Source organism: Grampus griseus (genome assembly GCF_964374135.1).
Source record: "Grampus griseus genome assembly, chromosome: 7".
Lineage (NCBI taxonomy): Eukaryota > Metazoa > Chordata > Mammalia > Artiodactyla > Delphinidae > Grampus > Grampus griseus.
This window is the reverse complement of record NC_139001.1, coordinates 113,378,996-113,393,867: the sequence shown is the minus strand read 5'-3', so window position 1 is coordinate 113,393,867 and position 14,872 is coordinate 113,378,996. Positions and strand designations below refer to the sequence as shown.

Genomic DNA, 14,872 nt, shown 5'->3' with positions numbered 1-14,872 from the left:
GACCCCAGTTTAAGTGACTGAGAGGTCAAAAAGCCAGTTAGTGGGGATGTTTCACTTATTGAGGGGTCAGTAGGAGTCACTGTTGACTCAGTGTTTATCACTGTCATCTTTGAGAATTCAAAGGTGGTCAGCAGTGATGACTGAGGATGGACATTGATAGTGAATTCATTGGAGGCCAGTGAGAGTTCCTTGGATGTTCATGGAGACTGTCAGTAGACGTCAATGGCAGTCACTGGGAGGTCAGTGAGAGACTGAAAGTAACTGAGGAGCCATTGGGACTTGGAATGTTAGTTTACTAAATAACTGAGGGGTCAAAAGAGTCAGGGAAGGTCATTGAGGACCCCTAACCAGGGCTCAATAGTGAATGTCAGTGGAATCACTGAGATTTCTTGGATGGTCATGGGTTCTTGGAGACTCAGGGTGGCAGGATACAGAAGTATCAGTGAACTTTGAGAAAATATGGAGGCCCACTGGAGGAGTCACAGAGACTCAAGTCCCTGAGTAATCATGGATACTAATGGCAGTCATTTGGGTATAGTGGATACCAGAGTAAAGGGGGAACAGCCACTGTGGGATCAAGAAAGGGCTTTATGGACCCTGCTGGTAGTGAATGTCATTGGATGTCAATGATCACTGGAAACCAGTGCTACCTGGGGAGCAGAGGCAACAATGAGGGTCAGTGAGCCATCCATATCACCTATGGTGATGACTGGGAGGCAGGGCAACTAACCCGCAACTGGGTTCTGGCACTCTGGGATCTTCTGTTCCACTAGGGGCGGAGGGTCTATTTGTCTGACAGGGTGGGGTGTATATGTCTATCTGTCCCCCTGGCTTAGGAGACATCTGTCTATCCTGAGGACCCACCTGCCTTTCTCATAGGCTGGGTCCTACTGGCAAAGAGTAAGTCTGTCAAGCTGAAGGTCTGGCTGGCTAGTTGACTGGGTAGTGGAATGTCTTTCCATTGAGTTAATGGTCTCTCTGTACAATTGTGGGGCTCTGTCTAACCTTGAGGAATTCTGTCTTTTGGTTGGCTGGAAGTGGGGTGGGAGGGGTGTCCATGTGTCTGGACACAGGTCTTTCTGGATGCCTGGCTGAGCACCTTCCCACCTGTCCAATAATCTGTCCATTTGTCTGGCTGTCCTGCTGTAGTCTCTCTCTCCCTGGGACTCTATCTAGAAGTCTGTCTTGCCAGGGATCTATGTGTCTGTTTGCCTGCCTGTTTGGGAATCTTTCTGCCTATCTGGCCTGTGAACAGAGTGGCTGAGACTTTAGTCCACCTGCCATGCTTCCACCAGGGTTGGGTGTCTGTCTTTCTAGCTGCACGTCCACCTCCTACTACACACCCTCCTCTTGTTTAACCGGACCACCATCCTGACACTGAGCATCCCTCCATGTCTCTCCAACATCCAAATTCTCCTGGTTTTCCCTCTGCTCAGCTCAGGCTGGGTGTAGGGGATGGAAAGACCCCCCGAGACCTCCACCAGCAGCCCTGGCTCACCCCTCTCCATTGTCCCAGAGAACTGCAAGCTGTGTTCCTGCAGTGGGACTCACTGCTGCTGCTGGCCCTCTTGCGCACCCTACTGGCGGCAGTCCCAAGCAGTGGGAGCAGCTGGCACTGTCCTGAAGATCCTGAGCACCCCAGCGCCCACATGCCACATGCCAGTCTGCCACCTGCTTCCCAGCTCAGAGTGCTAGGCCACCCAACAGAGCCAAGTGGACAGGGTGCTGGAAGGTACTCGGAGAAGCTTTTGCAATACTGTGAAGAACCCAGCCTGCGCTGATGTTGCAAAGGGGAAATAGTAACTTTTAAAACAGTGGAGAAACCTGGCCGACACCACCCTCACCTAGAAGGCCTATGCGGAGATAGTCTGAGACTACTGACATCCCTATTGAACAGTTCTTCTCACTTCCTTTTTTGCTAGGCCACAAAAGGGAACAAAAAATTTGAAAAAATTCTCCCACTGCTCCACTCTTACAAACTTTTGGATTGGGTGTGGGCTGACCTGTTGGCCCACCTACAAGTCTGGCATTTGGCAAAAAAGGAAAAATGCCAGTCTCTCCAGTTACAAGTGGCAGCTTGCATCCACCAGTGATTGGAGGTAGCTGCCTTTGGGAGGGCTTTTGTTCCAGACTCTGGAAGCTCCACAAGACAAACCAATTTCCTAACTGAATAAATTACAAAGAAAAAAAATTAAAAGGAGAGAATTCTATAGGATAAAAGAGACTTAGAACTTATACACAGATGCTCATAACAGCATTATCAAAATAGCCCAAAAGTGAAAAACAAACCAAATTTCATAAACTGATGGATAAATAAGGTATACACACGCAATAGAATACTGTTTAGCAATAAAAAAAGGAATGAAGTACTGACACATGCTACAACATGGATAAATTTTGAAAACAATGCTAAGTAACACCACATATCGTATGATTCCGTTCCAAGTTGAAGCTCATACTGCTCGCCGCACAACAGGCCAATAATCGAGAGACGAGTTGTTGGGACAAGAAATAAGACTTTATTTGGAAAGCCAGCAAACCGAGAAGATGGTGGGCTCATGCCCCAAAGAAACATCTTGCCTGAGTTAGAATTCAGGCTCCTTTTATACTAAAAGAGGAGGAAGTAAAATCAAACACTTCCTGGTTCCCATCAGCCTCTGGAGAGGATGTGTTAATTTCTTCTTCCCTGCAGTCATTTACAGGTGGACCTGGTCAGGATGTTTCCTGTAGGTTAAACAAAGGTATTTTAGCTCATTACCTGGGAAGCAGGGTTCCCAGAGATGAGCCATTATGTATAACTCAAGCTTATAGGCAACATCCCTTTAGTGATTAGCTTGTAATAGAATACAAAAGGTTCTTTCCTATTACAGTTCCTATGGAATGTCCAGAATAGGCAAGTCTATAGAAACCAAAAGTAGATTAGTGGCTACAAGGGGCTGGGGGCTGGGAGTTGGGAGATGGTTGGAGAGGAATGGGAAGTGACAGCTAAAGAGTACGGAGTTTCTTTTAGGAGGGACAAAAATGCTCTAAAATTAGACTGTGGTGATGGTTGTACAACCCTGTGAATATGATAAAAAAATATTTAATTGTACACTTTAAACAGGTGAACTGTGTGGGACATGTGCATTATATCTCAATAAAGCTGTTTTTAAAAAGACAAGAGACTTGTCAATCATTTGCAATGAATGGACCCAAGTTGGATCCTAGTTCAAACAAACATAACGTAATCAGGGAAAACTGAACATTAATATGTAGAATTCGGAATAATTGTTGATTTTTTAGGTGCGACTGTGGTATTATTATTCCTGTTGAGTCTTATCTTTCAGAGATATATGGAAATATTTATGGATGAAATGATATGGTGTCTGGGATTTGCTTCAAAATAAACGAATGGAGTGGATAAAGGGAGTGGGTGGGGCTATGAAGGAAACCAGACTGGTCAACATTGAGATGAGCTCATGGACTCACTGTACAGTCCTCTCAGCTCTTATGTTTGGAATTCTCCACAATTAAAAGACTTAAAACAATCAATCAACATAGAGGTGAACAACTGTTTCTATAAAGAGCTAACAGGTCACAGAGAATACACATACACTAATAGTCAATGAGTATTTGAAGATGCATAACCTCTGTCATAATTAAAGAAATGCAAATTCAACTGAGGACCCATTTTGCACCTAGAGCCCGGGCAAGATGCAAAGTCTGACAGTTCACAGTGCCTACAAGGACACAGGAAACACTCAGATCTGATGATAGTGGCTGGGAGAGACAGCCTCCTGGGGGACAATTCTGCAGCATCTATAATCATTTTCAAGACACAATTCCACTTGCAGTAGTTTACTCATCAGATATACTCGCATAAATATGCACAGAGGTATGTTCAATGTTCTTGAAGCAACGTTTGTGGTAGTAAAAATAGGGAACAACTTGAGTGTGCGACCATCAAAGAGTGGTGAATCCACACATACCAGACATCCTAGATAACCTAGAAATATCCTTGGTAATCCAGGGAGAGCCTAAGGAGATCCTTAAAGGGAAAGATGGTCATTATAAAGCTTTCCACTGCTAGTGAGTCCAAGTGCACTGAGTTCTCTGAGGAACTTTAATTACACTCAAAGGAGGCCACAATGAAGTGAATAAATGGTTTGCCTCTTGTTTATTTTCTGTCTGTCTCTGGCTGAGAGCTGGCCCCAGCGCCAAGCCCTGCTCTAAGTGAGACTTCCGTGCTCACATTATTATCCCCACTCCCAGATGATGAAGTCACAGGCCCCCGACTCCTGAGTGACAGAGAGCAGCACCAAATCTCCCAGGGTAGCACCAAACCCTCTGTGGCCCAGGGGCAAGAAAGCACATCAGGCCTGCCTTGTCCTAGGCACGATGTCACCACCAGGCCTGAGAATGTCCCAGAGCTATCAGGTCCCCAGCTGAGGGGACCCCGCATCCTTCACGCTCAGCCTGACAGCCCTGTCCTGGCCACTCAGAGGCTAGCAGGGTACTGTGGCAAGCAGACTTTATTCTGACCTCTCCCCAGCTCCCGGGTCCAGGTCCACATCCTGACTGGTGAGTGGGCTCACTCAGCACTCAGGAAGACCCTCTTGCGCGCGGTGTTGGTGTAGGGGTGCCAGCGCCACTCCACGTCTGCTGTGGCCTCCTGCTCCAGCGTGCCCAGACGGATCATGTACACTGGCGAAGGGGGATGAGATATGGTCACTTACACAGCCAGCATGCCCCTCACCAGATGTGGGATAAAGCCGCAAACTCACACTTCAGCTCAAAGCGAGGCCCAACCTCGGTCAGCTCCACATTGCGGTGGTCTGTCTTCTTGTACACATGGTGCCTGGGGCAAGGGGGGCAGGGCAGGAGTGAGGGGAGGCAGGGAGCAGCTTCGGGGTCAACAACAAACAGCACAGGGACACAAAGGTCAAGACCCCATTCGGGCCCAGCCCACTGACCCACCGGAAGGAGATGTAGTCGTCCTGGTTGGCGAAGGTGATGACCCGGCGGCTGTCATCTTTGGGCACAGGGAACAGGTAGCGGAGTATGTCAGAGACCTGGAGCAGAAGGAAGAAAAGTGGCAAATGCCCAGCCTGGCACTCCAGGCCCCCAGTCCTCACCCCACGGCCTCAGACTCACCCGCTTACCCAGGCGGGAGGAGAAGCCATGCATAATCAGGTGAGGCTTGGCCTCCGACGCGGTGCCCAGGTCGGGGATGTCATGCCGCATGACCACGTTGCACAGCGTGAAGTATGCGGTTGGGCCAAAGGGCAGGTGGCTGACAATGAGCCCCACTGGCAGGGCCAGGTAAGCCGTCAGAGACCCTCTGCTCCCAGCCAGCCATCATGGCAGCACCCTGCTCCCTCCCTTCAGTCTTACCAGGTGTGCCTCGATGCTCATGGACAACCAGCAGGTCAGTGACCCCATTGGCTTTGCAGGCTCGCACCAGTGCCCCTACCTCATGCCGGCCACGGTTCATGCGCTGGGCGCCTGGGAACACCAACTTTAGCTCCTGCATATGAACTCCCTCTGGTTAGGACTGGGGCTCCTGGGGCCTGAGCATCTCCCACTAACTCCCACCTACTGGTACCTTTGCAAACATCTTGAGGCGGGAACTGGGATCTCGGGAAGTAGTGATCATGATCTTGGGATCCTCAACCCCTGCCCATCGATACTCATCATCCATGTGGCTGGTCACACCTGTTAGGAGTGTGAGGCGCAAGAACATGACGTTGTCTAGAGAAGTGAAATGCTAACTTGGGGTGGCCAAATCCACCTAGAACAGCACTCACGATACCTTCAAGGATGGAAAGGCTCTCTACCTGCTCTGGGCCAACAGGGTGGCCCCCAGCCACACTGGCTACAAACACAAGTGTGACCAAGGAACTGAATCTTTATATTTGATTTAATTTTAGTTCATTGAAGCTGTAGTAATCACATGGAGCTAGTAGCTACCACGTTAGCACAAGTCCAGATTCTGTTAAGGCCAAAGGTATCAGGCTCCATTCTCTCATAACAAATATTTATAATGTTTGTGATTCCTTTCATATTTGTTGAATGATGCAGTGAATGAGACACCTGAGTGCCAATGAAGTGCTGACAGCTCAGGACACAGCAATGAACAAAATGGACACTGTTCTGCCCAGCAGAGCCCACCGTCCTAGTAAGGGAGACAATCAACAGACAAAGCAATGCAGAAAGTGGGGTAATACTGTGTCATGTAAATGGAATTGGAAGCACTCAGGGAGAGGTCCCCTGAGGTGTCATCTGTACAGAGCCACGAGGGCACCTGGGGGACAGTTTCAGGAGTGGGAGCTGCACAACCTTTCTTCAAGGTGTCTGAGGAATGACATGGAAGCCAGTGGGCTCAGCGGCAGGGAGTGAGGCTGGCTCACAGGGTCAGGGAAGGTCACCTTCACCGCCGGCATCGTCAAACTCCAGGGAACCCTGTAAGGCCAGAGCCTCCCTGCGTAACTCGGTGGGAATCAGGCGGTTCTCTGCAGAGGGAAGACAGAGGGGCTAGTGAGACACATGCATGGAGCCTTCAGTTTATACAACACTGAACAAACTTGATGGAAAAATACCCCTTTTACTCCTTTCTGAGCAGAGAGGTGATACATAACTGGTGGAGAGGGATGAAACTATTTTTGGCTACATGCCAACCTGCTAACAGTGGTTATAGGAGATTTCATTTACTATGGTTCCTGAGTCTCAAGACTTGAAGGGTTTCTAAAATACTTAATCACAAGTATGCACTCCCTTCGTAGTTAGAAAAAAACTAACAATTAATTTTTAAAGAATAAATGGAAACTGCTCTTTCTATACAAAGGTGGACCAGAAACCCTGAAACCCTCTTACAATAAAATCATTAATCGTGATGCTCTGGGTCAGAGGTTTCCTCTGTGAACTAATGCTAGACTTGGCAGAGGAGCTAGGCTGTGGGCATGCCCACTTTGGAGCATGCCCTTGAACCCAGCAGGTCCCTCCAACATGCCCTGGACTAACTCTTGCACATGGAAGAGAATGTTCACAGCAGCAGGCCTGCCCCAAACTAAAAATAAGCTCAACACCACCCACAGGGAAACGGATGAAGACCCCGTGGAATATTAACCTGCAGGAGCCCCACCTACACTCAATGGATCTTAGAAACAACACTGAACCAAAACAGAAAGCTGCAAAAGAATACACGCAACCTAATACTACCTTTACAACTAAAAATCGACCCATATGATTTAAGAATACAAACAAGCATGATAATCCTCAAAAAGAACAGCAAGGAAATGGTTCATTTTTAATCAATATTCAATACTGCGTTTATCTAAATTGGGGGAAATATTTCTGAATTTAAATATATTGATCATTTTTCATTTCTTAACACGGGCAGATAGGTCACAGGTGTTTAACTTTATGCTTGACATAAGTACTACATACACATACCTCATATACTTTATATGTCTAAAACCTAAGAAAATCAAAGTGAATCTAAAATAGAGATATGGAGTTGATGTACTATCAGATAGGAAACAGAGCTCCACCAACATGAGAACCAACAAAATACAGATAAATACGGCATTTCCAATCAGGCATGTGTGACAGGCTCTTCATTAGTACGGCAAATGGAAAGCGGGGAAAATATTGCAAAGTTAAATTCCTAATTTACAACGCAAATAAAATTCAGTTCTACACGAGTGAACAGTTTTAAAATACAAGGGAGTCATAACAGCACTAAAAGACAATAAGATATTCTTGTTATCTTGTAGTGAAAAAAAGTAGCAAGAATAAAAACGACAGAGGAGAAATAAATACAGGACCACGTGAAATGTTTAAATTTGGGAAGACCTAGACACTGTAAATAAAATCACTACGCAAGTTGTAAAATCTGGATACTGCAGCATAAATGACAAGTAATTCACACCATCATGCAAGCGACATTTGCAACCCATCAGGAAGATCCAACAGGAAAGGAAAATGACCAGTAAATACTTGAAAAGACACTCACCATACTAACACAAGTAAATGCTAATTAAAAGCGTTTGACACCACTGGCCTTTTTCCCGTTGGGTTTTAACAGGAAAGCCCAAGGGTCTTTACCGTGACTGGGGGGCGGGGACAGACTTACCCTCGAGCGCACGCCGAACCTTGTCCTTCCTCTCCTGGGCTGTTCGCCGAGCCTCCTCACAGGCCTTGCGATACAGGTACTCGCGGCGAAGGCGGGCCTCGCGGCGCAGCTGGAAAACAGCAGATCCGCTCAGGCAAACCTTTTTCGCCGCGCAAGACCGGGCCCGGGAAACACCCGCCCCGAGCCCACAGGCCACATCCCCAGCCACCGCGAGCCCCCGACCTCCAAAACAGGAGCTTAAACATCCCTCCTACCATCCTGGGCGCAACTTCCACGTGAGTCCAGGAGTTCTCTTCTGGCGCCGCCGGCACCACGCAGTCGTCCCTTCCGCCCTCAACCGAGAAGGCCGCTAGAGGCCTCACTAGACTCTGCTGCTGCCGAGAATGCCCAAAGTTAAAATGGCTGGGAGTCGCAAGGCGATTGGCCAGCCCGAAGCTGGAGCAACCACTAGGCGTGGGGGGGGGGGGGTGGTCAAGGTGCTGTCACGTGGCTTAGAACGGCCGTTAATAAAGGCGTCGGTCATGGTTTCACTACCTAACGTGCGGAACGCGATGTTAATTAGAAGACGACGAACAGCTAAAATAATCATAATTGTAGGCTCGAAATAGTGCAGCAACTGTAAAAGCTGCACAGCGATTGACCGGATGATCGCCTAGCGGCCGGTTCTAGAATTGAATTTAAAGCCGCTCCTCCCTTAAAATGGTTGCCGAACAGCTATGCCTCCTTCCATCGCCACTGCGACAGCCGTACTTTAAAAAACGGCCGATTCCAAAAGCGATTCGGAGACACCCACAGCTCTCGCCGACTGTCCGGGTGGCTGATCCCCTTCCGGTGCTCGCGTGACGAGGCGCTAATCACCTCCCCGGGCCGCTGCTCTGAGGGTGCTTATCCGGAAAGGAACTCAGCGAGTCGCCTCCACCCAGTGGGCGTCTCGGCCCAAGGTTGGGAACGCCCCCTCGGGGACGGACCTCACGCGCCTATTGGCTGTCCTTCTGGCACGGAGGACGCTGATTGGGCGACCTGGGGAGCCGGCTACTGACTGTGTGTGGAGCCCATGGCGGCGCGGGACCCGCGAGCCGAGTTGGACTCCCTTCTCCTGCAGCTGCTCGGGGACCTGGAGGAACTGGAGGCGAAGCGGGCGGCGCTGAACGCCCGGGTGGAGGAGGTGGGAGCCTGGGGCGGGCGGGCCGGCACGTGAAGGTTACTGAGTTTCACCGCTCTCCTCTCTCTTCCCAGGGCTGGCTCTCGCTCTCCAAAGCTCGCTACGCCATGGGTGCGAAGTCGGTAGGGCCTCTGCAGTATGCCTCCCGCATGGAGCCCCAGGTCCGCGTCTGCACCAGGTGAGGTCCCTTTCACGCTGCAGCGGGTGGGCAGGCAGGGGCCAGGTCGGGGCCGTCAAAGGTCTAGCCTCCCTTCTCGTTCTTTAGCGAGGCCCAGGACGGACCCCAGAAGTTCTGGATGGTGAGAGGCGGCACCCAGACTCCAGAGGAGGTGGGACCCCGCGAGGCAGGTGAGTCCCCCCGCCCCTTCTTCCCGTAGGGCCCCTTCCGATGTCAAAGACAAAAGGCATGGGACAACAGAGGAGATGATTTTATTTAGGCTGTTAACGATAGAGAGAGCACCCCAGACCTGAAGATCAGAATGTAGAATGTCTCAGCAGAGTGGTTTTTTGCCTTAGACTTTTACAGGGAGAGAGAGAAAGTTATAGGTGAGGTCCTTTACAGTTGGACTTGTTTTGCAATCAGAGGAAGTCTCAGCTGCGCAGAAGATGTTTTTGTCTAGCTAGGTTCAGCGGGACAAGCTTCTAATCTCAGTTAATCATTCCTAAGACAAAGAACAGGGAGTTGAAGGGTCTGTCTGGCCTTTCAGCATGTTCAGGCGAAATGGGAAAAGTCAGTGTGTGGCTTTTTCACGGGTAAACAAGGGGTGTCATTTGCTGGTTTTATGATAGTCAAGAGAAAGAGTGGACAGATTCACATGAACCACAAGGGGAAGGGTGGTTCTTTGTAGTAAGCTGTTTTCCAGAACATAAAAGGTTGAGAGGATTTTCCAACTATCGGTATTTTCTAGGATCATGAGCTCAAATGAAGTTTAACATTGTGTCACTGAGAAAACAAAGGCCAGGTAACAATCCCCCCAACCTCCAGCCTTTCTTTTTACAGTTCTGCGCAGGCGCAAGGGTCTCACGAGGACCCCGGAGCCAGACCCCTCCCCAGCTCCCCAGGACCCTCTGAACTGGTTTGGAATCCTGGTTCCTCACAGTCTACGGCAAGCTCAAGCCAGCTTCCGGGAGGGTGAGTGGACCCCCTATCTACAGGGAGCACTTGAGCACTAATGCCAGGGCTGGGATTACTCTGCAAAGGGCTTTGCAGGTTTTCTCCATTGCAGACTTTTGTTGCACACCTTCTGTTTTTTCAAAAAGCGTTTATTCGCTGTTGGCAGAGTTCCAGGTTCATATTAGGTGCTGGCAGTAAACAAAAGGGACAGACAGCTTCATGGGATGTTTATTTTATTGAGGGCAGAAAAACAACATGCAAACAAGTAAGTAGGCCCTAAATATAATACCAGGTAATGAGACTTGCTATGAAAAAATAAGGTAGAGTATGGAGTGGGCTGGGGAAGCTGTTTTTTGAATGGTAGCCTGGAAAGGCCTCTGAAGAGATGAAGGAGAGAGCTTTGGTGATCTGGGGGGACAGTGTTCTAGGTGCAGGGACCAGCCAGGGCAGAGATCTGAGGCAAGGTTGTATCTGGAATAGCAGAGAGGAGGCCAGTGGTCTAGTGGAGGGGGGCGGGGGGAGGGCAGTGGAGGATCGGGTAAGTGGTGGAAAGCTGCATGTTTTTTCAAGTAAAAGCCACAGGATTTGCTGACAGATCAACTGGGCAGTAAGGGAAGGAGTGGAGTGAAGGATGAGCCCACAGTTTCTAGCCAGAATGCTTGAAAGGGTGGATGCCCTCACCTGGAGTGGGAGGGCTGCAGAGCAGCAACAGCCGAGGGGAAGTCAGGAGTGGTGTGGGGTGTGTTCCCGGTACTGTGTGGTGGAGATTCTGATCAGATGGTTGGCCACATGCATCTGGAGTTTGGAAGAGGACTGGGCTGAAGAGAGAGATTTGGGAACCCACTGCATAACACTGGTTTTAAATTCCCAAGTTGCTAACAGACACAGCATTAAAGTTGAAATGAGATAAGATCGGCAGAGGTCCTGGGAATGTGGACAGGAAGTAAGAGAAAAAAGAAGGGACAAAACCAGTCGAGGAGACTTAGAAGCAACAGTGAGGCAGGAGCAACACCAAGAGGGTAAGATGTGCCCTGGAGGGAGGTGATCAGGTGTGTGGCCAGCTCTGCTGCCAGGCAGTTAGGCTGAAGACAGGACTGGCCAGTGGACTGGGTGGTGTGGATGGCCCAGAGGACTTGACAGCAGCTGTTCCAGGAGAAGCATCAGGTGAAAACAACGTAGAGGTGCATCCAGAGTGTGGACCAATCTTGGGGGCAGAGAAAACAGGTAGAAGGAGAGAGGACAAGAGCAGTGAGGGGCTGTGATAATGGAGAAAACGAGGAAGGAAATAAGGGCATGAGACTATATTATGATCTGTGAATTTTTAGTTCCTGGTGGGTGATATAAGGGGGTCAAGGAAGTATCCTGAGGAGGTGACATTTTAGCAACGACCTGAAGGACATGAGGGTATGGGTCCAGTGAGGTTCTCGAGGAGCCAATGCAAGGCAATACCTGGAATGTTTTAGGAAGAGTGTGAAGGCCAGAGAGGCCTGGGGATGTCCAGAGCCCCCTGAGTCATTTGTCACCACAGATACCATGGTGACAGTCTCTCCTCTTCTTCTAGGTCTGCAGCTGGCTGCAGACATGGCCAACCTTCAGATCCGCATCGACTGGGGTCGAAGCCAGCTCCAGGGGCTGCAGGAGAAACTCAAGCAGCTGGAGCCTGGGGCTCCCTGACCTGCCACCACAAAAGCAAGGCAGTGAGCACAGCTGTTCTTCAATGTGGCTGCATTATCTCAGGCCTTCTTCCTTCACAGATTGCCCCCCACCCCAGCTATTCCTCCCTCCTTAATACTTCTCTGGTCTGCATGTTTCCAACTTTGTGAGGTGGGGAAGTTTGAAGGGACAAAGTGAGTAATGTTGAAAGCCACTACTCTGAAACCACTTCTAGACTTCTGTTGTCTCAGGATGTATTCATGTGGGGCAGGCACAAACACCTGTTAGGTTAGTTCGTATCACTGAACAACTGTAACAACCTGATGCATAAATCAGCTGTGGTTTTTCATTAAAGGATGAAATATTGAACAGTTAATGGCAGGGAAGGACAAGAAGTAGGTGCTTCGGTTTCACTAGATCCTTAAAAGTGATTTTGGTGGAGGAATAAACCATACACAGCTAACAGATGAGGACAGAATGATTCCTCATCGATAAAACACACACACACCCAAGTAGATGGGCAGCGCTTGGCAGGTTTTAAGCCAGAAAGTAAAAAGGATCGGACCTAGATTTTCAAGGGAAATCTTTCAAGAGACCATTCAGGTTTTTAAAAACTTGCCTTTATCTTTCCAAGAGTGAGTCTTTTAATTTGTTGAAGGGCCAGGAACTCTGTGTCAATTCATATTCCTACTGGCTTGTTGATATTTTAAGCAGTTTCTAGGAGCTAATTGTTATGTTTGGTGGATGTTAGTTTTTTGTTCATAATATGAGATGTAAATTTTTTTTCCCAGTTTGTCTTTTAATTTTGCTTATGGTGGTTTTAAAAAAAAAACAAACTTTTTATTATAAAATAAAACATTACATTAAACTGCACAGACCAAATGAATAGCTCAAAGAGCAAGGTGAAAACTATCATGAGCATCTCTCAGCTCTTGTGTTTTTAAGTCAGTTTTCTTAGTACAGTTGAATTTATCACTCAGCTATTTTATGATTTCCTGCTTTGGGATTGTAGTTGATGTGACGGTAAGGGAATTCGCCAGTGTTTTCCTCAAGAACTTTTGTGTTTTCAGGTGAGGTACAGGGTGAGTCCTGCACTCAACTTCCTATTTTCTACCACAGATCCACATACAGGAGACCACCCTTATCGCTGATTTGTGATGCCACCTTTTTCTTTCGATTAATCCCAATGTTGTATACCTGTACCATGTTCTGGCTTCATTGATCTTAATGTCAGACACAGGAACCACACTGTTTTAATTCTTGAGCCTTTAATACATACTTTAACCGCTGTAAGCGCACATTTTCTGGTTGGAGGGAATTTTTTTTTTTTGGCCGGGCCGGGGCTGGGCGGGGCACTACGTTGAGCTTGAGTTGTCTGTGAAACAGCCTAATCAAAGCACTGAAAAGGAAACGATGTGACCGGAGGAAAAAAGGGCATCCCTCCATCCACACAAAAGGTTGAATTTCAGGCCAAAAGCTGTTACCAACGAAGTGCCAACCTGTGAGATCTTCAAGCTTAAATGAGTTAAAGATAACACCCCGTTTTTGCTTTTTGAGGAAAAGATTTTTCACGGGGAACCCGGTATTGGGGCGGGGGGAGAAGAGGTGTCTTTTGTTTTAGATGTCAGTTGACATCGAAGGACAAGCACTAGCCCTCCGTTATTTACTGTTGAAGTTGGGTTTCGGTGGCGGCGCGGCCAGGGTCCCAGCGAGGTGTGCTAGTGCGGACGGTGACTACGACTAGCGCCACCCTCGCTTCGGTTCTTGGGAACACTTCCGGGAGGAGGAGTTCCCGCTCCTGGGAGGGGCCCGGATGTGCCGGCCGGCGCTGCGTAGGCGGGCGGGTCCGTGAAGTCCGGGCTCGCGCAGCCGCAGTCAACACAGATTTCTACCAGCCGGGGCAAGGCCTGAGGTGCGCAGATGTGGTGTGGTGGTGCTGACGACAAGCTGACGCAAATAATATATGTCGCATCGAGGAAGATAGACTTTCGGAAGTTCCCATATGGTCTAGCGGTTAGGATTCCTGGTTTTCACCCAGGCGGCCCGGGTTCGACTCCCGGTATGGGAACGTTGAGTTGTTTTTCTTACTTACTCTTTCAACTTGCCACAGTTTGGTTTTTTTCCACTAGCACACGTCACGTCAAATTAAATGTCTCTCTGCATTTAAACCTGGAGAAATTGAGGCCCGGGAAGCTCTGGGCCCCATCCGTCAGCGTATGAATCGGAAGTGTCGATTTTGCATCACGTCATTGACTAGTTCTACCAGTGAGTTACATGCGGTACCATATCCACTACAGATGTGAGTAATAGTAGTAGTTACAGGTTAAATGTTTACTCCAGTATGTATTAGACCACCGCCGTGAAGGGCGCCCCGGGCCCGGCCCCTCCCTCGAGGGCGGCGCCGCCGCAGCCTGGCTCCCGGGCCTGCGGGGAGGGTGGGGCCGCTGCTGCGGAGCTGTGTCCGCGGAGGGGCGAGCGGCAGGCTGCGGAGGGGACCGGAGCGTTCCCCGACAGTTTTAGCTCTCTTTGTCCCGGCGGCCGCTGTGTTTGCCCTGTGGTCCAGTGGTTAGGGGTCCTGGGTTCTCACGGGGGCAACGCGGGCTTGCGGGCCGCGCCCGCACGCCACGCCCTCTGCATCCCAGCCCGGGCACACTTCCCTTCGAAAGGGGAGCCAAAGCCACAAACATGAGTCAGAAAACGCCTTCCTCCGTTTTCCATCCCTTACCCTGTCGGATCAGTTAATCCAGGGAGCTTACGCGCAGGCCCGAGGCCCTGTCCCCAGTAGCGCACCACCACACGCGTGTATTCATTCACACTTATGCGCGGGGGG

The 14,872-nt window shown here is 49.4% G+C and overlaps 2 protein-coding genes across 4 annotated transcripts; one reads left to right on the top strand and one right to left on the bottom strand.

The window, feature by feature from the left end:
• Positions 1-2,502: 2,502 nt before the first annotated feature.
• Positions 2,503-9,007, bottom strand: IMP4 (IMP U3 small nucleolar ribonucleoprotein 4). Of its 2 annotated transcripts, none has more exons than XM_082658268.1 (10): positions 8,368-9,007; positions 8,114-8,222; positions 6,408-6,491; positions 5,585-5,694; positions 5,374-5,497; positions 5,134-5,288; positions 4,957-5,051; positions 4,764-4,837; positions 4,522-4,683; positions 2,503-2,724 (listed from the first exon to the last, which is right to left on the bottom strand). In XM_082658268.1, exons 1-9 carry the CDS (start codon positions 8,368-8,370, stop codon positions 4,571-4,573), a joined length of 867 nt encoding a protein of 288 aa, XP_082514394.1. In that variant the 5' UTR covers positions 8,371-9,007; the 3' UTR covers positions 2,503-2,724; positions 4,522-4,570. The 2 variants fall into 2 exon arrangements, with proteins under 2 accessions (XP_082514394.1, XP_082514393.1); XM_082658267.1 differs by having other exon boundaries at positions 5,374-5,506; positions 8,368-9,006.
• A 124-nt stretch (positions 9,008-9,131) lies between these two features.
• On the top strand, positions 9,132-13,329 carry VMA22 (vacuolar ATPase assembly factor VMA22). Of its 2 annotated transcripts, none has more exons than XM_082658269.1 (5): positions 9,132-9,278; positions 9,350-9,453; positions 9,541-9,623; positions 10,261-10,407; positions 11,951-13,329. In XM_082658269.1, the coding sequence occupies exons 1-5, from the start codon at positions 9,168-9,170 to the stop codon at positions 12,061-12,063; spliced, it is 558 nt and encodes a 185-aa protein (XP_082514395.1). In that variant the 5' UTR covers positions 9,132-9,167; the 3' UTR covers positions 12,064-13,329. The 2 variants fall into 2 exon arrangements, with proteins under 2 accessions (XP_082514395.1, XP_082514396.1); XM_082658270.1 differs by having other exon boundaries at positions 9,137-9,278; positions 10,276-10,407.
• Positions 13,330-14,872: the final 1,543 nt, after the last annotated feature.